Below are 24,644 nucleotides of genomic sequence, written 5' to 3' on the forward strand. Positions count from 1 at the left end.
TCTTCCTTGCGGTGTGAGGGCTTCTCATTGTAGTGGCTTCTCTTGTTGCGGAGCATGGGCTCTAGGTGTGCGGGCTTCACTAGTTGTGGCTTGTGGGCTTCAGTAGTTATGGCTCACGGGCTCTAGAGCGCAGGCTCAGTAGTTGTGGCGCACGGGCTTAGTTGCTCCACGGCATGTGGGATCTTCCTGGACTAGGGCTCAAACCCGTGTCCCCTGCATTGGCAGGTGGATTCTTAACCACTGCACCACCAGGGAAGCCCCCATGTCTCTTTTTGAATTAGGGTTTTCTCAGGGTATATGCCCACTAGTGGGATTGCTGGGTCATATGGTAGTTCTATTTTTAGTTTTTTAAGGAACCTCCATACTGTTCTCCATAGTGGCTGTATCAATTTACATTCCCACCAACAGTGCAAGAGGGTTCCCTTTTCTCCACACCCTCTCCAAAATTTATTGTTTGTAGATATTTTTCTTTTTCTTTTTTTTTTTTTTTTTGCGGTACATGGGCCTCTCAGTGTTGTGGCCTCTCCCGTTGCGGAGCACAGGCTCCGGACGTGCAGGCTCCGCGGCATGTGGGATCTTCCCGGACCGGGGCATGAACCCGTGTTCCCTGCATTGGCAGGAGGACTCTCATCCACTGCGCCACCAGGGAAGCCCTGTTTGTAGATTTTTTGATGATGGCCATTCTGACTGGTGTGAGGTGATACCTCATTGTAGTTTTGATTTGCATTTCCCTAATGATTAGTGATGTTAGCATCCTTTCATGCGTTTGTTGGCAATCTGTATATCTTCTTTGGAGAAATGTCTATTTAGGTCTTCTGCCCATTTTTGGGTTGGGTTGTTTGTTTTTTTGATAATGAGCTGCATGAGCTGCTTGTGAAGTAAGTCAGAAAGAGAAAAACCATATGCTAACACATATATATGGAATCTAGAAAAAAGAATGGTCCTGATGGACCTAGGGGCAGGACAGGAATAAAGACACAGACGTAGAGAATGGACTTGAGGACACGGGGAGGGGGAAGGGTAAGCTGGGGCGAAGTGAAAGAGTAGCATTGATATATATACACTACCAGTTGTAAAATAGATAGCTAGTGGGAAGCAGCTGCATAGCACAGGGAGATCAGCTCAGTGCTTTGTGATCACCTACAGGGGTGGGAGGGAGACACAAGAGGGAGGGGATATGGGGATATATGTATACATATAGCTGATTCACTTTGTTACACAGCAGAGACTAACACAACAATGCAAAGCAATTATACTCTAATAAAGATGTTAAAAAAAAAAAAAAGAATGCTATGGCCATGAACTCCATTCTGCACCTGATACACTATCTGTAACTACAAGTTATTGGTCAGGAGAGGCCCCAACTGAGAGTGAGAACATGTATGAATCCGCACAACTCATTCTCCCCTACTGTAACAAACAACGGGAGTTGCCACCTTGGGCATTTGTAGTACTCTCAGATTTGGGAACTAGACGCATTGTTTTTCTTTAGCTCTGGAGTGAATGCTAAAGAAAGTGCTTCCTTTATTTGGCTTCATTTAGCTCAGTTGCACACTGAAATCAGTTTCAGACCTGTGCTTTGCAAAGTATGAATTGAAAATGGGTGGCAGCGGGGAGGGACTTTCTTGGCTTTGGCACCTGGATAACAAAGTAACCCAGGAACAGGTTTTTATTCATCAATGGAACACACTGGATTTGTGTCTCAGAGTTCAGGGTGGGCCAGCAGGAGTCCTGGTGGGTCTGTGGAGGGATGAATTAGCATCCTGTTGGAAAGGTGCTGAGCCCCTCCTGAGTCACCTTGAATGCCCTCTTTTTGCAGCAGCCACAGCAATGGCCCATATTTTTAAACTTTTTAGTTAAGTATCGTATATAACATATGTATATGAATATATATAAATCTTAAGTGTCTGCCCGATGAATTTTCATAAAGTGAACACCCTTGTATAACCAGCACCCACATTAAGAAACAGAATACTGTCCGAATCCCAGAAGCCCCTTCCAGTCACAAGCTCTCCCTCTGAAGGTAATCATCTGATTATTTTTGCCTGGTTTTGAACTTTAGAGTACAACTAGAACTGGATATCATACACGCTGTGTATGGCTTCTCTTGCCTCAAGTTATATTTATGAGAGCCCTCCATATCGTCTGTACTGTTAGTGTGTGGTTGGAATTTGTTCATTCTCATTGCTGCATAGCAGTCAGGGGTGATTTTGTTCCTCAGGGGACATTTGGCAATGTCTGGAGACATTTTCTGGTCATTACAACTGGGGGGAGGGAAAGTTGCTGCTACCCACCCTACAATGCACAAGGCAGCCCTGCAACAGTGGCCCAAAATATCACTAGTGCTGAGGCTGAGAAACCCTGCTGTATAATAATAATATTCCATCATGTGAATATACCACGATTTATTTACCCACATATTCCTTAGAGCCTCAACTTCAGCATTCATGACCATTATACAGCTCAGGCCTGGCTTCGAAATTCTTGAAACTATGCTTACCACAGTCACATCAGACTAAAAAAATTACCAAACAGGATATGCTTTTTACATTTAGGATAAGTGTTAGAATCAAAATGAAGTATTATGTGTAGTCTTGGTCATAGACAAAAATTGTATATTTTGGAATCACTACAAGAATTTGAACAGATTCTCAATGAGAGAATGCAATGGGCTAAATCAAGTAAAGATGTGAAGGACTATTGTTAAAAACAGCTTTATTGAAGTATAATTTACATATCATAAAATTCATCTAATTTAAATGTACAATGGAAAGATCCCTAGTAAATTTATAGAATTGTGCAACCCTCACCACAATCTAATTTTAGAACATTTTCATCACACCAGAAAGATCCCTTGTGCCCATTTGTAGTCACTTCTGTTCCTAGCCTGAGTCCCAAGAAACCAACAGTTTTCTTTCTGTCTCCAAAGATTTTCCTTTTCTGGGCGTTTCCTACAAATGGAAACATAAAATAGGTGCTCTTTTGTGTCTGGCTTCTTTCACTTTGCATAATGTTTTCAAGGTTCATGCATGTTGTAGCAGATATCATTACTTTATTCGTTTCTATGGCTGAATAGTATTCCATTGTATCTGTGTGTCACATTTTGTTTATCCATTCACAAGTTGATGGACATTTGGGTTTTCAGTAGGGACTGTCATGAAAATGAACGTGGAGTATTTTTCTTTTAATTGAAGTATAGTTGATTTACAATGTTGTATTAATTACTGCTGCACAGCAAAGTGATTCAGCTATATATATATATTATATATATACATATATATTCTTTTATATTCTTTTTCATTATGGTTCATCACAGGATACTAAATATAGTTCTCTGTACTATACAGTAGACCTTGTTGTTTTTCCATTCTATATATAAAAGCTTACATCTGCTGACCTCAACCTCCTGCTCCATCCTTCCCCCAACCCCCTCCCCCTTGGCAACCATCAGTCTGTTCTGTATGTCTGTGATTCTGTTTCTGTTTCATAGATAGGTTCATTTGTGTCATGTTTTAGATTCCACTTATAAGTGATATCATATGGTATCTGTCTTTCTCTTTCTGACTTACTTCACTTAGTATGATAATCTCTAGTTACATCCATGTAACTATTTCATTCTTTTTTATGGCTGAGTAATATTCCACTGTATAAATGTACCACATCTTCTTATCCTTTCATCTGCGATGGGCATTTAGGTTGTTTTCATGTCTTGGCTATTGTCAATAGTGCTGCTATGACATAGGGGTGCATGTATCTTTTTGAATTATAGTTTTGTTCGGATATATGCCCAGGAGTGGGATTGCTGGATCATATGGTAGCTCTATTTTTAGAGCCATATTGTTTTCCACAGTGGCTGCACCAACTTACATTCCCACCAACAGTGTAGGAGGATTCCCTTTAACATGCAGGATTTTGACGCATAGCTAGGTAAATGGCAAACACAAGTAGACTTTTGAAGAAAGGATATGATTCTGGGTCAGATAATCTGTATTATTTTCAAGGATAATTTGACCAATTAAAAAAAAGAATAGGAAGGGGAAAAGACTGGAGAATGATACAAGGAATATTAGACTTGCAGGAAAAGGAAACCTCTGACATTTACCCATACAGACCCTAGCACTTTTGAAGGCATTTTATAACCAAGTAGCCTAAACTACAGGGCAGCAAAGCTCTGCCTTAAGGCGAAAGATAATAGATAATTGGTTGCACTAAGAGAAGTTCATTAAACACGCCTCATTTTAGTATCTTATGTTAAAATAAATCATAACTCAAAAGGAGAGACCATTATCACAATGGATACATAAGGGACCAGCATATCCATTAACAAAGAATGGTATAGAGAAAGGGGCACTCAGGTGAAGTCAGGGCTTATACTTCATTGGATTGTGAAGATCACAGACAAAAGCAGCACGAGAGTATTCTTTAAATCATAAGGCAATCTCTACAGATATTAGGGCTTACCCCTTACTAAATAAAGTAAGACCCCCCGAGGCTAAGCATATGGAAATTGGTCGTTGAGAGCCAAAGTAATTACCTAGAGGTAGAATTGCCTCCTCTGGAGCTGAATTTGTGCCAAACACCAGTGGAATGGGGAGCTCCCAAAGTAATGAACCCCTAACCCCACACTCTTCACCTTCACTGAGGGTGTTCACACAGTGGGAACATATTCTTTAGCCCCATGGGATCGTGCGGTTTCATGGAATGGAAGTTGTTCACTTTACTAGACCTGAATAATTATGCAATAGGTGTAGGTGTGAGGGGTCAGGTGAGAATGGAGAGGGTCAGAACACTTTTTGTAAACAGGTTCCTTCTCCTTTCCTCCCCTTCTCACTCCCTCCTTCCAAGGCATAACTTTTTTTTATATAAATAAACAAAATTCTTAACATAGTAAGAATTTTTTTATGCAATAGAATAAACAAGATAAGAGACTTCTCACATTACAAAAAGACATCCTTCTCAAGGATTTGTTTATACAGCATTACATATACAACATTATATACTCAGTAAGGCAAAATGAAGCTGAACTGTTTAAAAAATTAAGGTAAAGCAAATCTTATAAGTTTTTTTTTCTCATTTTACTAGAAAGGAAGCTAAACTATATCACAAGTTCAAGTTCATATTGTTGGCAAACCTATTAGTGTTTTCCAAGCTTATTTGGACAATGCCCACTTTTTTGTTCCCACAGAAAACCATAATCTCTCGAGGGACAGTCTGAAGAACACAGTTTGTGAAATGTTGATATGGCCAGACTTCATTTATGGTTAGCGCCTTATTTACATTACAGATTGAACTCTCAAATGAATCAGATTGGTTAGTTTAGATGAGAAATTGAGTAGCACTTCATTCCCATTCAACAAAGTACCAGATTTTTCTAGTGCCTCCGATGAGGTAAGTTGGCTCTACTATTACTGACCATAAATCATATGACATGTGGCACCACTCGTCAGCCAATTGCATTGCTGCACCCAAATGAATTATTTGTCTTGAAATCTTACCCTCAACATTCTAATCACCCAATCTAAGTTGAATGAATATTTGTTGTCTTTAGTGTGTGTATATTCAGGCTTAATCTGGCACTCTGGCTGCCAGAAAACATGTAATCTCTGTAAATAACAGATAAAACAAAATTAAAGTCTAATATTGGAAAATGTAAATGACATCCAAACTTTTAAAATCATATTTGTATCATGTCATTTCAAAGAAATTCAAGTGTGCATTTCTATCCAGGTTCAACAAATGTCCTATATGAGAGAGAAAGAGAGAGAGAGAGGAAAGAAGGAAGGGAGGGAGAAAGTAGAGGCAAGGGGTGGGTGGGGAGGGAAAGGAAACACAAAAACTATAACTTTTGCTTACCTGATCCAGGTTCCCATCTTGGGAACCTGGATCAGGTAAGCAAAAGTTATCATTTTTGTCCATAAAAGATCTGAGTTTGCTTAAGTTTTGTCCATAAAAGATCTGTGTTTATGTCCATAAAAGATCTGTGTTTGCTTACGTTTTGCTGAGTTAGTTTGTTCCCGTGGGTCTTACTGAAGAGCAAAGCATAACACGCAGCACTCCTCCCTGAGTCCTGCTGGCACAAATCAACAAAGGGACAGCTTGTGAGGTTGGCACAGCCTTGAGGCTGATTTTTCCAGTTGAACCAATACGACCTTTGTTTTTTGAAGCAGATTTAATAAGTAACATCCAAACAGGGCATCTTTATAATGTACACTCTGAGAGGATTTCCCAGGGCTATATAAAACCACCTTAACTCTATGGGAGTCATTCTCTAAAAGCTTGAGTTGGAGCTTTAAGATTAAGTCCTTAAGATGGAAAGTGCATATATGATAATCACGCAGAGTATTTGTAATAGAGAAAAGTTATGAAGCACGGCATCTAAAAATATGTTTGAAAAAGAAAGAAAATATTTAGAAAAACAAGCATGAAACGATAAAAAATAGTCGCACCGTCAACGTCAAACCATCTGCCTCAAATGAAGCTACTGCTGACAGTGTCGCTATTAGAAGATATGCAGAGCATATAAGTGGGGATGGCTGCGGTGCTCCTTTTAGGCTCCTCTGCATAGGTAAGTGGAGGAGACTGAGTAAGTCAGAAGGAGGAGGAGTGTAGAGGAAAAACACAGTCAGATTGAGAGGTTGAGAGGGAGAGCCGAGCCAGTTGACTGCGCCCAGAGTGAAGACGAAGCATCTGGAAGCCTCTCTTGTTCATTCAAGGAATAGGGGTAGAGGGTAAGGAGGCTTTTAAGCCCTGAGATGCAGTTTGTGCTTTCTCCACAGATTCTGAGGGTAGTGTAGAGTATTCCTAATTGTGTAGTTCCCACATGCAAACTAGGCCCAGAAGCACAACAGTTCAACAGTGTGGGCCTTGTGTATGTCTGAGGGAATAACGCCTCACATCCACTCTGTTGCCATCACCTGACAAGAACCAAACAGAATTCTGTGGTGTAAATTTGCATTAGTGTGCAGAGTAGCCGCATAACGATCCTGCAAAATTGTGGTTGGAAATATTTTGTCTTGGTGTGGATTCATGGAGGTTTAAAAACATGGTCAGGCATAGAGAACAGACCTGTGGTTGCCAAGGGAGAGGGGGTGTGGGAGGGAAGGACTGGGAGTTTGGGATTAGCAGCTGTGAACTATTATATATAGGATGGATAAACAGCAAGGTCCTACTGTACATATAGCATGGGATATATTCAATATCCTGTGATAAGCCATAATGGAAAAGAGTATATATAAACAACAACAAAAAAAGGATGTCAATATGTGTTTAAAAAAAAGGCATGGTCAGGGAACCAGTCTCACCAAGAGCCACTTTCAGGTTCCTCCACTTATTTAGAAACATTTTGCTTATACTACATAGAAGCAAAAAAAGTAAGAGTTGATATGCAGCCTGCGCAGCCATTTTGAATCCGTTTATAGTCACATTGTATCCATACATGTCTACAAAACGCAGCAAAATAAAGAGTTGTGGGGTGATCTTAATGCATGATCAATGAAGACTGAAGCCAGCCCATGGGGTTAATCCAGTTAAAAAAAAACCCTAGTCTTTCCCCTGCGGACCTAGATTTTTGCCTTGACTAGCTGGATAATTGTTGCAGGAGTTTCCTTCTGTCTGCCTGTGTGAAAGCAGCCATGGGGTATGTGATTGAATGTAGACAGTTTGTCATTCAAGTTGTAGTTGCGAAGGTAAGCCATGTTCCATGTGGGTCCTCAAGGAACGGTTCATCTATGCCCATCACAAGTCTAGTTCACGGTGTGACATGTCAGTTGCACATTCAGCTGTCTCAGGAGGTCCACCTTGTCTTTGAACACTACACATTATTTGCTTTGCCTGTTTTTGAGCTCTAGATAAATGAAATCATACAGTATGCACTCCTTTTGTGTCTGACTTCTTTCAACATTGTGTTTGCAAGACCCATCCTTATTATTGTACATCATTGTATATTGTTCATTCTCGTTGCTGTTAGCATTTCCATTGTGTGAAACACTGTGATTTACTTACCAGACTACTGTTGAAAGGCAGTTGAGTGTCTGTCAATATTTATAACAACCTGTGAGGTACGTGCTATTATTCTGTCCATTTTGCAGATGGGAAAACTAAGGCTTTGAGCAGCTTTAGAATTCATTTATCTCAAGTCACACAGGCTACTGTGGTCTAGCCAAACTTGAGCCCAGGTCGCCTGACCTGAGAACCTGTGATCTCCACCCTCAATCTATTTCTTTACTGAAGCAGTTCTTTGATCTGTTTTTTGTCTTCTGTTATTTTAAATGATTCAGTTGTGAACCTATGGGAGCTGGACCAGGAGACAAATTTCTGTCACCGGACCACACATGAACTCATCCCTCCCCCTGAGACTAAAGCTTTGTTCCTAGGTCAAGTTTACTGAGCTTAGAGTAAGGGCTTGCCCAGGTGGTTCCAGTAGTTCACCTGATGTGTCCAGATCCCTGTAAATGCTGTGTGTGGTCTCAAGCTGGGCTCCCCACTTCAAAAATATATTTAAAAGCTGAAGAGACTCTTGAGAGGAGAGTGAGCACATCTATTGTGTTAGTATATCTCTGGCTTTAACTGTTTTGGTTCCATGATACGTGAAGAAACCTGAGGACTGTTTTGGGGTTTTTTGTTTGTTTTTTCTATATTGAGGATTTTTTTTTTTCTGTATTGAGCCTTCTATGGCTGTTTGTAGGAAAAGAAATGTCAGTTCATACTTTATTTTTTAAGAAAATTTTCACAAGTGCATTTTTCTTCCTGTTGCTTCCTGGGAGACATTCAAGTGAAGGCTACAGATTAATATTGGAAAGAAAGACCAATTTTCTAGCCTTGGGGTCAGGAACCCAGTACAAGGAAGTTTATAGGAGGCCAGTTTTTGGCCTCTTCCTGGATGGAAATGGCGGAGCATAAACGGGACCACCCTCTCCCGAATTCCATCGTTAGTAGCAAATGAGATGTTCTGCTCTTGCGTCTCTTCATGACCATCTTAGACCAATGCAGAAGTTTGCTGGATCTTTGGTGTGATGACAGGAGAGAATACAGAGGAGACCTGCACCTCCCCTCAGAGGACAGACAATCCCTACCCAGGAAGGCAGCTCATCCACTTTGCTTCCTGCTCCAGAACATACGGGGTAATTTTGACAGCCTTCAAATCTGGATGGAAGTTTTGTTTGTTTGTTTTTGTTTTGTTTTTAAATGAAAAAGTTGATTGTTTATATATGTATAGGTAGGTTTTACAAATTTTTAAAAGGCATTTAATAAAAGTTAAATGTGCGGTCCACCCTCTGTAGAACTTCATCCTTTTCTTCCAGACACTCTTTTCCACTGTGGAATTTGTGAGCTGTGCTAGCCAGAAGAGCAGCAGTGTAAAAAAAAAAAAAAGGCAATTTTACTCATTGGTGGTTAGAGGGGGAGGGTGCAGCTCTTTAAAAATGTCCGAATTCAGTCTTTCTCCATTTCTGAAACTGCATTCTCTTCTTCGCAGTGTCTTCATATAATCATCCTCATGCCCCACCCCATACCCCCTTGCCCCGCCAGGATTCTGCATTCCATCTCAGCCACTCCCCTAGCCAATGAACCTGCTCACCACTTATTTCAAGGTAATGTGGGAAAGCTGTATTTCTTAAGATAGAGTATTAGGTCTTGCTGGAAAAAAATATCTAAACTTTGAAAAATATTATGTCTGACATTTCAGAACTGGCTGTAAAACTCTAGTCTCTTTAGATAACACATACTGTTCTCCTATAATGTGTTTGTCTTTAGCAGTTACCAGTTTGGAACCAAGACTTTTAAGCTGTCCTTTCCCCTCTGATTGACATCAGAGAAGAAGGGCATTCCATTCCTATAAATTATTGAAAATAATTTATAAAGAGAGAATTTCATAAATGGAGTATAAAAAAAGAATGAGGCACAGAGATAAACATCTTCAGTGTTCAAATGGCTTATGTATGTAGTAAAGGCAAGGCTAGAACTTATTTTCTGAGAAGTAAACCCCTAGTAAGGTGGCAGATAAAATACAAGATTTCCAGTTAAATTTGAATTTTAGATAAACAACAAATAATTTTTTAGTATAACTATGGCCCAAATATGGCACGGGACATACTGTATTTTTATTTGTTAAATCCGGCAACTCTAACAAAAGTTTTCAATATGGTTTCAGCACAATTTCAATCAATTAATATTTTCTGAGCACTTTCTGCCCAATGGTTAGGCTCAGAGGTGGCCTCAGGCAGGCCTTGTGTGTGTGTCTTTCACCATTGTACCCACAGCTTCTAGCACAGTCTTTGGCATATAGTTAGTGCTCAATGAATATTTTTTGAAAAAATTAATCAAAGGAATAAAAGAAATCTAGAATATGATGAATTTATGACCTGTGTAACTTAGGTAGGAACACAAGCTCACATATATAACAAGTTAATGTGACTAATGCTATCTTATTTTGGATTTTAACTAGTTAATTTACTTACTAGACTAGCTCATTTATGTAAAGGATCCAGATTCTGAATATGTGAAAGTTTACTCCCACTTCGAAAAGAAGTGATAACCGAACAGGAGATTGAACAACAGTCTTATCTAAATTTCATGCAGTCTTCTTAATTATCTATTTAAAACTGCCCACTGGACATATTGCTACCTATCTTCTTTCACATACACTTTTGTTCTAATGTTCTAATCAAATAAGTCATGTATCTGTAATACATTTATTCCTGACAGGATTGAATTTGATCAAGAGGAAAACGAATGTGTACTACTAGTCAGGTATAACATTGAGCCATACTATAAAGTAGAAATTATTGATCTGTATTGTTTCTCCAAGGAATTTGTAACTCTTTATAACACTTTCATTTATAATAGCACTAAATAAAAAAGTTGGTTAATGTAATATTTTTCCAGTGTAAAAATTAGGCATATGGAAATTCTTATTGTTCATTGTTAGTTTCACTATTTTGCAAAATATAATGATATAACACACAAGAAAATTTAATATAATCATAAATTCAGATCTCAGGATTGTAAGGACCTTAAGTATATTATTTATAATTGAAGCTATATATTCTCTCATCTTATTTTTTTTTTAAATATTTATTTATTTATTTATTTGGCTGCTGGGTCTTAGTTGTGGCATGTGGATCTTCATTGTGGCACGCAGGCTCCTTTAGTTATGGCATGCGGGCTCCTTTAGTTGCAGCATGCAGGATCTAGTCCCTGACCAGAGATCGAACCCAGACCCCCTGCATTGGGAGTGTGGAGTCTTACCCACTGGACCACCAGAGAAGTCCCTTCTCTCTCTTCTTCAGAAGAAAAACCTGAAGAACTATAGAAATTTGCAAGGAACAAAAACCCAACCACTCTTATTTATTCAAACTTCCTTGTGAGACTGACTGAAACAACAGTCTATTTATCTCACTTGCTTGAAGTTGTACTCAATTGAATTATACATTCAATCCTACCAGTTGTGTCCAAGCAATAGTATAACCAGAAAAAGTTGGAGTTCCAATTGAAAGAAAAGACTGATAAATTTAACTATATTTAAAAAAAAAAAAGGTATGGCAAGCAACACCATAAACAAAGTTATAAATAACACCATTCACAAAGTCAAAGTACAAAGAGCCAGTGGAAAGATTTCCTAATATATAAAGAGTTCCTATAAATCAATGAGAAAAAGACCAACAATGCAATAGAAAAATGGGGAAAGGGTACAAATGAGGGTTTGAAAAATAAAGAAAGAAAGAAAATACAAACAGTCCTAAACATAACAAAAGGTGTACAACATCACTCATAATAACAGAAATTCAAACTAAAATCATATTGAAATACCATTTTCATCTATCAAATTGGAAGAAATCCAAAAGTCTTGATAATGTACTCTGTGGCAATGCCATTGGGAACCTGGAACTCCCATGTATTGCTGGTGAAAGTATAGATTGGTATAATCTGTAGAGAGTGATTTGATTATATGGATCAGTATCACAAATGCCCATACTGATTGACCTAGTAATCTCACTTCTAAGAATTACTCTCATAGACATATATTCACAAGTGAGAAATCAAGGTAATTCATTATTGCATTGTTTGTAGTGGTACAAAGTTGGAAGCCTTTGAAATTTCTATTAAAAGGGAGCTAGTTAAATAAATTATGGTATATCCATACAATGGAACAATATGCAGGCATAAACTGAATAAGAAAACTCTCTGCATCGATGTGGAAAGATCTGCCAACATAGATCTGAAACAGCAAGGTGTGTAATAGTGTGGAAAGAAGGGTTAAACAAATAGTATATACATGTTTTAAAATTTACTTCTATTTGTATAAATAAACTGACAGGATATACAAGAAACTAATAAAAGTGCTTACACATTTTCAGAGGTAGGGAGGGTGGAGATGGGGCAAATGGGTGATGGGCGTGAAAGCAAGACTCTTCTGTATACCTTTTTGTATGTATATATTGAAAGTTTGTGAGTCATGTAGCTATTACTTATTTAACAACTAAATAATAAAAAAGAGTATGGCATTGCATCGGCCCAGAAGCAAGAGACAGCTTAAACTCTGAGGGGAACTTCAGGGATTCAGACTGACACCTGTGTGTAGAGTATGAAAATGGAGAGTGTGAGCGATGAGAGGAAAAGACGCAGGAGGTGCCATGGAGGAGGCCTGATCACTGAACTGTGTCAGAGCTGGCAGGTGGGAGGGAGTCAAACCAGGGGAGCAAAGGTGATTTCTAAGTCTTAGAATGAACAAACTCCCTGCAGAGGAGGGAGCCCAGGAATGGATCTGGGGAAGGGCCCAGGTGATTTCTAGGAGCCAGATCTAAGTAGAAAGGAGTGGAGGTCAGGACTATATGTAATGAGATAAGCAAGACGCACATCTTCTAGAGCCCAGACTGTGTCCTCTGGGGTGTGGGGTAGGGAAGGCTTCTCCTAGGCAGCATTTATGCATTCTCGTGCTTTGTCAGCCAGCCCCAAACACATCTTTACCAAGAAGCCATGGTAACTTCCAACAACTTATTTGCCCCCTGTGGTCTTATTTCTAAACTGTGCTTTTAAGATCCCCAAAGATTGCTCGACTTGAAATAAGAAGACTTGGATTTGAGACCCTGAGTGACCAGCTGTTCTGACCTTGGGTAAAACACTTTGAACCTCACAGTTTTGAACCTCAGTTTTGCCATCTGTGAAATAGACATGCAGAGACAAGCCATAGTCTGCTGTGTTTTGTGAAGCTCAGGTGCAGCTTTAGAAACTCTAAGGTTTCTGTGACAGGTAAGGGACTGATTCCTGGCACTGTTTTTGTCTATGCTTCTGTCAATAGACACAGCTGCGCATTCTGCACCTAGATAAGATGGCCATGCATGGTTTGCTCTGTGCTGAGTTCGAAAGAGCAGGGCATGAGGAGGTTTCACAGCTGGAAAGTGAAGGAGGATGCCCTGGAGTTTTGAGGGAAATCATATTTCTTTCTACACTACATGTTTCAGGGAAGACTGAACAGAGGGAAGCACTGGGGCAGTCTTCATAATTTTAAGTATCATCATCCACTTAATTATTATTATAATTATTTTACTAGTAAGTGAACTATTTTAATTATCATTAATAACAACTATTTGTCTCATTTTAGCTAACATTTAGTGAGGGCTTAACTACTGGCCAGGCCCTGTGCTGTTTTATGTACATTTTCTTATTTAATCCTCATACGACTTCACTAAGGCAGAAAATGTTATGAAAACAATTCTACAAAAGAAGGAATGGAATGGTTAAGTAATTTGCTCAAGGGCACGCAGCTGGCACCAGAAGAACCAGGATGCCCTACCAGTCACTCTGACGTGGAACCCATGTTAACCTTTATGCCATTCTGCTTCTTTAAGGGAATATACATCCAGTTGAGGGTGGGAGCAAGAGTGTCTGTCTTTCTGCACTGTGAGTTTTATTCATATTGTTAAATTCATCAGACAATACTAACAGGTTTGGCTGCCTCCAAATCTGTAACTCAGCCAAGATTTTGAAAAAATGTTTGACATTCTTATCACCCAATCTTACCACCTGCGCAGCCATGTTCTTCCAAGTCTATCTCAGCCCCTGGCCCTCTACCTTCGCCCATAATACACATTAGAATAACGAATCAAATTTTGTGAACTATCCTGGGAATGAAAAATTAGTTTGAGTAAACATACTTAACATTCATTCAGTAAATTCTAAACTCCTATGATATTCTAGGTACATGGATTCCAAGACAAATGTGGATAGAGCAGACTGGCAAGTTCCCAATCTGGTGAAGTGGACAGACATGTCAGTAAATACAATAGTCCCTCCTTATCCGCTGTTTCACTTTCCGCAGTTTCAGTTTCCCGAGTTGAACCATCGTGTGAAAATATTACATGGAAAATTCCAGAAATAAACAAGTTACGAGTTTTAAACCGTGCACTGTTCTGAGTAGCATGGTAAAATCTTCCACTGTCCCGCTCCGTCCCGTCTAGGATGTGAGTCATTCCTTTGTCCAGCATGTCCATGCAGGATAAGCTACCTGCCAATTAATATAGGAAAACACATAGTATGTGTAGGGTTCAGTACTATCTGCTGTTTCAGGCATCCACTGGGGGTCTTGGAATGTATTCCCTGCAAATCAGGGGGGACTACTGTGACCATAATTAACATAAGTTCTCTAGTATCGTTAGTGTCTCCTAGATTTGCCTGAGCATTAAAGTCACCTGAGGCACTTTCAAAACAACTACAGGTTCCTGGGCCCTACCCCAGACCAAATGAATCAGAATCTCTTGGGGAGAGTCCTGGGAATCTGTGTTTTTAACAAATACCCTCTCAGAGTCTTACATCAGAGTCTTAAGTAAGTTTGGGAAATGAACTATCAGTAGAAACAGGATACTGTGGGGTCAGAGGAAGAAGCTAAGTCTGTCTGTGGGTGGGGAAATTAGCCAAAGGCCCACAGCAATGTTTACGCCACACCTTCGTGAGTGAGTAAGAGACAAATCGAGAGAAGGGCACTCCAAGCAAGGAAAATGTGGGTGAAAGCACAGAAGAACGGCATGGCGGGGGCTTGTTCTGGACTGGTGCATGGGGTTCAAGGCCACGAAGGGCAGTAGATAAAGCTGGAAAAGGAGGTCATGGCGCCAAATTGACGTCTCTGGACTTTACCATAGAAGCCAAAGGATTTTAAGCAAGAGAATTTTACTCTGGGGGCAAAGGAGAGAATAGCTTGAGAGAGATGAGGAGTCCAGTTTGAAGGCTGTCAGGGAGGTTCTCGTGAGTGATTAGCTAACAACAGTGAGATGATTCGAGAGGTATCTCTTAGCTAAAATTGACAGGACTCAGTGATAGATTGATTTTTTTTTAATGAGGGAGGGTGCAGTAGGATGTCTCCTAGCTTAAATAATAGATTTGTGGGCCATTACAAATGATGAGGAATATGGGAAAAGGAGTAAGGGGTAATGACAAGAAAATGAATTCTTGTCGATGCTGAGTTTCAGTGGCTCTGGGTGACTATACCTGCTAGGCATTTAAATATTGATATTTGGGGCTTCCCTGGTGGCGCAGTGGTTGAGAGTCCGCCTGCCGATGCAGGGGACACGGGTTCGTGCCCCGGTCCGGGAAGATCCCACATGCTGCGGAGCGGCTGGGCCCGTGAGCCATGGCCGCTGAGCCTGCTCATCCGGAGCCTGTGCTCCGCAACGGGAGAGGCCATAGCAGTGAGAGGCCCGCGTACCGCAAAAAATAAATAAATAAATATAGATAGATAGATAGATATTGATATTTGAAGATAGAGATTTTGCACTCCATACATATTAATAGTAGACAAAGCCTTGGGAACAGGTGAGAGTCACTAAGGGATGTGTAGGGGAAGAGTGGAAGGGCGCTGGAGAAGAACCCTGGTATCTAAGGGATGCGGAGGAGGCATGTGTGAAGGAGCCTCTGGAGGAGACGTGAGAAGGCAGAAAGGCACAGGGATAGAATAATATCTTGGAAGCTAAGGAAAGAGGGAGTTTTCCAGAAAAGAGTGGTCAGTGGGATAAAATGGAAGGGAGACATTGTTTTATGGATTCGTGGCCTCTCAGTTTCTGCTCCCAGTGCCTTGATTTGGCAACTCTAGTACAGGTTCTACATGAATCTCCAATCTAAGGACTGAGTAGGTAACTGACTGGGTGTTTTGTATAGCTTAAATTCTTAAGAGAACCTCACTGATTCAGCCCGTGCATTGGTTGCACTTGGGTCAATGCAGTACAAGCAGCGATGTCTGGGGAGAGTAGTTGGGGAGGCTGAGTCTGTAGCTGTGCCCAGGCAGACTCACTAAGTAGAGTATGCAGGGGAAAGAGAACAAGTCAGATGAACACTGAAGATCTTGTCAGTGCCGACCGTTATGGTGACTACTGATTAGGCGCTGTTTTAAACAATTTACATGCAGTAATTTAATCTGTTTGAACCTACTGCGGGGCACAGAAGTCATATTGCAATGGATTGGAGTCCTTTACTCCTAATAATGACAGTGAGTCTTGAGAAAGGCATTAATCTGGTTCTTTCACAATTGCCCTTTGCTTTGTGCTTCTTTACAGAGGCAGAAGCCTTCTCTGGGTCCACTCTTTTTTTTTTTTTAATTGAAGTATAGTTGATTCACAGTGTTGTGTTAGTTTCAGGGGTACAGCAAAGTGAGATATATATATATATATATATATATATATATATATATATATATATAATCTTTTTCAGATTCTTTTCCCATATAGGTGAGTATACTTCCCTGTGCTATAAGTAGGTCTTTGTTTCTGGGTCCGTGCTTAATGATCAAATGGAAGACTGCCTTCTGATCTTATTTCCTTTTCCTGAGTTCTCTTAATTGAATCATGAAAATATTACACATAAAAAGAAGTCTTTGAGCTGGGCAGATATGAACACACGAGCGTTCTATGAGTCGGTTTACTCCAGAGCTTGATGGGTTTAAGTGACCTTTCTTATCCTTAGGAATATGCCTCACTGTGAACCAAGAATATAGGCAATGTAGCAGATGAATTTTTAATCTGATTTTTTTTGAACAGAGAGTAAACAATGTTTCCATATAACAGCCTTTTGATGTAAACTTTTCATAATGGTGATTTCAGGCCATTTCAAGCTGATGGGCTCTTTTAGTTCACAATAATATACATTTTAGTTGCCTGTCTCTGGATTGTTTATGTTATATTTGTGAAGGAAAAAACAGTGAAATGATCCATGTGAGGATGTGCTCACAGAGGATGTGGTTCATTTAACTTATTCAAGCAATGCATTAAATAAGTGTCCAGTTCTGTATTCTATTGGATTTAAGTGTTAATGACTTAGATTTCAGCACTAACTGAAATATGTTAGGTCCCATCAGCTTAATTGATTCTCAAAGAATATGGGAAACTCACCAGAACTATAATCACAAATTGTTATACACAGTTCCTTGTTGCAAATTTCAAAGAATATTTTACAAATGCATTTGTGAATGGGAGTTCTGTTTATTATAAGGTTTGGACTGCTTTGGCTGTTTTCTGTAGTGATGGCTGTGAGAAGACTTAGGACATGGCAGGTCTCACTTTAAGAAGGGGGTAACCTTCTGCAGGATACAAAATTAATGCACAGAAATCTCTGGCATTCCTATACACTAATGATGAAAAATCAGAAAGAGAAATTAAGGAAACAATCCCATTTACCATCGCAACAAAAAGAATAAAATACCCAGGAATAAACCTGCCTAAGGAAGTGAAAGACTTGTACTCGGAAAACTATAAAACACTGATGAAAGGAATCAAAGATGACATAAACAGATGGAGAAGAATCAATACTGTGAAAATGACTGTACTACCCAAAGCAATCTACAGATTCAGTGCAATCCCTATCAAACTATGAATGGCATTCTTCACAGAATTAGAACAAAAAATCTTACAATTCATATGGAAACACAAAAGACACTGAATAGTCAAAGCAATCTTGAGAAAGAAAAATGGTGTTGGAGGAATCAGGCTACCCGACTTCAGACTATACTACAAAGCTACAGTAATGAAGACAGTACAGTACTGGCACAAAAACAGAAATGTAAATCAATGGTACAGGATAGAATGCCCAGAGATAAACCCATGCACATATGGTCACCTAATTTACGACAAAGGAGGCAAGAACATACAATGGAGAAAAGACAGCCTCTTCAATAAGTGGTGCTAGGAAAACTGGACAGCTACATGTAAAAGAATGAAATTAAAACACTACCTAACACCATACACAAAAATAAACTCCAAATGGATTAAAGACCTAAATTAAGACTGGCCACTGTAAAACTCTTAGAGGAAAACATAGGAAAAACACTCTTTGACATAAACCACAGCAAGATCTTTTTTGACCCACCTCCTACAGTAATGGAAATAAAAACAAAAATAAACAAATGGGACTTAATTAAACTTAAAAGCTTTTGCACAGCAAAGGAAACCATAAACAAGACAAAAAGACAACCTTCAGAATGGGAGAAAATATTTGCAAATGAAACAACAGACAAAGGGTTAATCTCCAAAATATACAAACAGCTCATGGTGCTCAATATCAAAAAAAAAAAAACAATCCAATTAAAAAATGGGCAGAAGACCTAAATAGACATTTCACCAAGGAAGACATACAGATGGCCAAGAGGCGCATGAAAAGATGCTCAACATCACTAATTATTAGAGAAATGCAAATCAAAACCACAATGAGGTATCACCTCACACCAGTCAGAATGGCCATTATCAAAAAATCTAGAAACAATAAATGCTGGAAAGGGTGTGGAGAAAAGGGAACCCTCCTGCAATGTTGGTGGGAATATAAATTGATACAACCACTATGGAAAACAGTATGGAGGTTCCTTAAAAAACTAAAAATAGAACTACCATATGACCTGGCAATCCCACTATTGGGCATATACCCTGAGAAAACCATAATTCAGAAAGAGACATGTACCACAATGTTCATTGCAGCACTATTTACAATAGCCAGGACATGGAACCAACCTAAGTGTCCATTGACAGATGAATGGATAAAGAAGATGTGGCACATATATACAATGGAATATTACTCAGCCATTAAAAGGAATGAAATTGAATTATTTGTAGTGAGGTGGAGGGACCTAGAGTCTGTCATACAGAGTGAAGTAAGTCAGAAGGAGAAAAACAAATACTGTATGCTAATGCATATATATGGAATCTAAAAAAAAAATGGTACTGATGAACCTAGTTGCAGGGCAGGAATAAAGATGTAGACATAGAGAATTGACTTGACAATACGGAGTGGGAGGGAGAAGCTGGGGTGAGGTGAGAGTAGCATCGACATATATACACTACTGAATGTAAAATAGTTAGCTAGTGGGAAGCAGCTGCAGAGCACAGGGAAATCAGCTCGGTGCTTTGTGATGACCTAGAGGGGTGGGATAGGGAGGGTGGGAGGGAGGCTCAAGAGGGAGGGGATATGGGGACATGTGTATGCATATGGCTGATTCACTTTGGTGTACAACAGAAACTAACAGTATCGTGAAGCAATTATACTCCGGTAAAGATCTATTAAAAAAAAAAAGAAGGGGGTAATCTTCTTAGCCATAAAGGTGGCTGTAACCACAGTTTAGAATATGTCATTTTATTGAGTAGTGATACTAAAGCATATGTGCGGATGAGGACCAGAGTTTGTTTAAGGATATCCACATCTGTCAATCAGCCAGCAAAATATTTATTAAACTTCTATTATTCATTCAACAAGTGTTTACTGAATACTTAATGAAGTCCAGCTATGTCACATTTGCTTGCTCTTTTTAATCCTTGCAGCAGTTAACAAGAATTATAATCCCACAATTTGGGGAGACTTAGAGAGGTTAGACTTAACTCATTCAAGGTTTTAGTGGAGTCAGAAGTTGAATTGACTCTAAACTGTCCAGCCTCAAAATCTATATTATTTCCTCTTAGCTGGGCCCTGTTGGGAAATCAAAGCTGTATAAGCTACGGCCCCCCCCCGCCCATGTAGGGTTGACAGTGAAGTCTAAAATACAAGTCTCTAAGTCTATAAAACATTAGATATAAGTCTAAAATATCCAGGATCTAATGGGGACAGGAGTTCAGCAGAGAGGCATCAAGGAAGGTATTTTGAACACGGGGTTTGTGCTGCTTGTTTATTTTGGCCACACCATGCGGCTTCCAGGATCTCAGTTCCCTGACCTGGGGTTGAACCCGGGCCATGGCAATGAAAGCCCAGGATCCTAACCAATAGGCCACCAGGAAACACCCTGTGCTGCTTGAAGAACAGGCAGTGTGTGGTTAGGTGGAGGGTATGAAGAGATTCTTCCAGATAGGATGGGCTGAATGAGAAAAGGTGCAAAGCCAGAATGAGCTGTGTTCAAAACCTCCTGCTTGGAGTAGAAGTTCTGCAGCCGAGAGTAGAAAAGGTTATCGAAATGGTCGCTGGAGCCTGCAAATGAAGGGCCTTAAATTCCAATCTAAGAATTAGGACTTTATTCTGTGTAAGGACTTCATTCAATGGGGAACCATTGAAAGTTTTGCATACAAAAATAACATGATTAAAAGGTGTTTTAGAAAATTTGTCTGATTGTCAGTTGGAAGAGGAAGTGAGAGAACTAAAGATTATTAAAGGGGTTCTGAGCCAAGGGATGGATGTGATGAATGCTTTACAACCTTGGGGAGACCAGGACGAGCAAGATTCACGGGGGACAGTGCTGAGGAATAAGGTTCAAAAAGCCGGGCCAGGGCTTCCCTGGTGGCGCAGTGGTTGAGAGTCCGCCTGCCGATGCAGGGGACACGGGTTCGTGCCCCGGTCCGGGAAGATCCCACATGCCGCGGAGCGGCTGGGCCCGTGAGCCATGGCCGCTGAGCCTGCGCGTCCGGAGCCTGTGCTCCGCAACGGGAGAGGCCACAGCAGTGAGAGGTCCGCATACCGCCAAAAAAAAAACAAAACAAAAAGCCGGGCCAAGCCACGGGGATAGTTATTCATGGCAGTGGAGGGCAGTCCAGCCAAGAGGAGACTCCAAATTATGGTCAAGAAGACAAGCAAAGGTCAGAGCTGGAGAAGGAGTTCATAGCATCCGGAGGGCTGAGGAGTGAAATGTGATTATATATGAGAAGCAAGCCAGGAGGACCTGGAGCAAGTTCTGTTGGAGAGGGTGACACAGATGAGGCCGCTGGTTCTGGACTAAGACTGAAGACCATCTGGAAGCCTGCTCACCACGTAATGGGGAAATAGGCCTGAGCACTAAAGTGGAAGTCATGGTAAGGGTCTAGGTCAGGGTGTGAACAGTGGAAACTGGAAGTAAGATCCTTATATGAGAGATAGATACTATGAAGAAAAACAGGACCTGTAGATGGATGATACATAATTAGAGAGGAATGAGAGCAGTGGCTCCTATAAGCCCTCAGAGTCATTTTAAGAACAAGTCATATTCCAGAGATTAACTTGGAAATGAATTATGCAGGCCTTGGAAAAGTTTCATCAAGAACCTTTCTCAGGCTTCCCTGGTGGCGCAGTGGTTGAGAGTCCGCCTGCCGAGGCAGGGGACACGGGTTCGTGCCCCGGTCCGGGAAGATCCCACATGCCGCGGAGCGTCTGCGCCCGTGAGCCATGGCCGCTGAGCCTGCGCGCCCGGAGCCTGTGCTCCGCAACGGGAGAGGCCACAACTGTGAGAGGCCCGCGTACCGCAAAAAAAAAAAAAGAACCTTTCTCCATCAGGAAATGGTTTTTTAAAACTGTCATGTGCCAGGAATATTGCTACCCCCGGTATAACCATGGAATCTAAACTTCCCCTGTCCTCACTCACCATCTTTCCACCTGCTTCTCAGTGCAGGTGTGAGCTGTCCCCAACCAAATCGCTGAAGGAGGCTTTTGGGTCCAGGTGTGAAGATTTGTGAGCATCTGTGGGTGTGTGAACCCCTCTCCTGGGGGTCCTGAGAAGGAACTCCACACACATACACCCCCAACTTCCAGCCACATATTTCTCCATCCTGAGTCCACTCTAGGACAGTTGCAACTTCCGGATTCTTTGGTCCAAAAATATTAACTCTTTTACCCTGCAATAAACTTCATCTAATAGCTTCTCTTCCACTTTCCTGCTTCTGAAGCAAAAAACAGCCATTTTGAGGGTTTTTTTTTCTCCCCTAAGGAGTTTCAGATCTCCTTTTTCCTCCTCCTTTTTTATGTTATTTACTCACATCCCTCCATATGGAAGATTAAGGGCTGCATGTGTCATAACAGGAGGTTTGGGGACATAAGGAGGGCTGAAAGAGGCTGAAAGAGAATTAATTCACCTCCATTTTGGAGGGACAAAAGGGGCTCAGAAGAGGGCACTGCTAGGTTTCACCAGTTTCCTCTAAAACCAAAATCTTTCTTTCTTGTAATATTTTAGAATGTCGCCATAAACAATGTGGGTATGTCACAACTTATCTATGTGTTTAACTCTTATCAATGTCTTATCTATTTATCTTTCTGTCCTTCCTCTTTACTCCATGGTGTGCTTATAAAAGGATTTCTCAAATAACTCCAAGTAATTTTAATCCTTAAATTAGAAGTAAAATAATAGAGTCAGTGATTTTAAGAAATATGATCAGGAAGATAAAGAATCCAGCAGTGCAGAAGCCAAGGTGATTATAAAGTATTTTATTTATTGCCAAATCTTGTAAAAATGCACTCTTAAAAAATAGACTTTATTTTTTAGAACAGTTTTAGATTTATGGAAACAATTGAGAAGATGATACAGAATTCCCATGTATCCTGCACTTAGGTTACACTGTTACTAACTTTAGTGTGGCACATTGGTTACAATTAAGGAACTGAAGACACATTATCATTAACTGAAGTACATACTTTTTCAGATTTCCTTAATTTTTATCAAATATTTTTTTCTGTTCCAGGATCCCATCCCACATTGCATTTAGTTGTCATGTCTCCTTAAGCTCCTCTTGACAGTGACAGCTTCTCAGACTGTCGTTGTTTTTGATGACCTTCACGCTTTGGAGGAGTACTGATCAGGTATTTGGTAGAATGCCCCTTTCTTGGAGTTGGCGTGGTGTTTTTCTCACGGTGAATGGGAGGTGACATAGCGTGGTTGTTACGTCAAATATGATGTCAGGCCAGAGCAGGGATCCTGCCTGGTCTGCCCAGTGTGCTCCCTGCCCGATTGGCAACTCCTAACAATTGTACCCCTCGTGGCGCAGGCCTCTCTCTGTCCCCGCGGCGTTGGGGGGCGTCAAGAGGGCGACAAGGGGGTGGTGTTGGCGCCCGGGCTCCTGGGTTCACTGGGTCCGGCATATAGATATATATGATTTAGAATGGGATTAATGTTATTTCCTCTGTAACCTGTTTCCGCATTTGGGCGTACAGCATGATATAGTCTGAGGTCAGTAAATACAGATGTGCACATTCCGCATATGGATATGCCATAAGCTATTTAATTGATGGAAATTTTGATGGCTTCTGTTTTAAATAATATTATTATGAACATCTTTAGGTAATGATTCCTTTTTCTGTATTATGATGTTGAGGTTCTTTGAGAATTAGCGAGACTAGCAGGGGAAATCATAGTGAGGCGTTGCATGTTCTCAACAAGACTTGACTAATTTTATTTCCATGGAAAAATGTGTTTTAAACTAAAGTTGAAAAAAACATTTTTAAAGAAAGAGCTTTTTTTTTTTTTTTGCCACATAACTTGGCGGGATCTTAGTTCCCTGACCAGAGATCGAACCCGGGCCCCGGCAGTGAAAGCACTCAGTTCTAACCACTGGACCGCCAGGGAATTCCCAAGAAAGAGCTTTTTATCTTCAGAATTTTAAAACATATTACAGAGCAACAACTATCAGTACCATAGGTGTCCACACTAAAAGTAGAAAAATTCTGTAGAAATACGTAAGAATACATAACTTATAAATACATAAGAATTATAAATATATAAGAATTCTACAAATAGATTCAAACTACTAAAAGATTTTCAAAGTAATAGGGAAATGAATTATAACATATTTTGAGATCACTGGATAATAATGATGGAAAATAAATAAAATTGACCCATGTAAGCACATGACACATTATTAAAATGTCAGATGTATCCAAATAGATAGAATAGTTTAATCATAGTTTAATCATATCAAAATAGGGGTCTAAAGAACATATTTGGCTCAGCTATGATGAATGATCAAATGGAAGACATCAAAGACAACAGGAATATTTTTATATATTCTTAAAATACCTTTTAATATGATATAACATATTACATATAATATATGTGCTATGTAATAAAGTGTATATCAAAAGGAAAGTGAACAAAAAGTGTATATTATAATTAATAAAATTTTTACTATACAAAATACAGAAAAAAGTACCAATATGCTTTTGGCTGCACCACACAGCATACAGGATCTTAGTTCCCCAACCAGGGATGGAACCCGTGCCCCCTGCAGTGGAAGCTCAGAGTCCTAACCACTGGACTGCCAGGGAATCCGCCCACAATACATTTTTGAAAAGTGGATGAGGTCATTGCCTAGATTGTCCTTACTTAATACCAAAAGAGACAAACACACAAATATCATAAGTAACTTACAACATGGAAAAATACATATTCTTACTAGTAACTAAATAGGTACGAAGTAATCTAGGGGGGAAAAAACATTAAAACTGCAAACATAACAAGTTAG

At 40.1% G+C, this 24,644-nt stretch overlaps 2 protein-coding genes across 4 annotated transcripts in view; both read left to right on the forward strand.

The window, feature by feature from the left end:
• The window catches only part of MINPP1 (multiple inositol-polyphosphate phosphatase 1), a 167,801-nt gene that overhangs the window by 135,803 nt on the left and 7,354 nt on the right, over positions 1 to 24,644 (forward strand). The window lies entirely within an intron of this gene.
• PAPSS2 (3'-phosphoadenosine 5'-phosphosulfate synthase 2) overlaps positions 1 to 24,644 on the forward strand; it is a 79,697-nt gene that overhangs the window by 18,960 nt on the left and 36,093 nt on the right. Inside the window, exon 2 of one of the 2 annotated variants that reach the window (XM_049696579.1) lies at positions 22,869 to 22,986. The exons of the other annotated variant lie outside the window; for it this stretch is intronic. Coding sequence (XP_049552536.1) covers positions 22,954 to 22,986 — 33 coding nt within the window. The 5' untranslated portion in view covers positions 22,869 to 22,953. The remainder of the gene's footprint in view (positions 1 to 22,868; positions 22,987 to 24,644) is intronic. 2 annotated transcript variants of the gene reach the window in all.

Source organism: Orcinus orca, chromosome 14, assembly GCF_937001465.1.
Source record: "Orcinus orca chromosome 14, mOrcOrc1.1, whole genome shotgun sequence".
Taxonomy (NCBI): Eukaryota; Metazoa; Chordata; class Mammalia; order Artiodactyla; family Delphinidae; genus Orcinus; species Orcinus orca.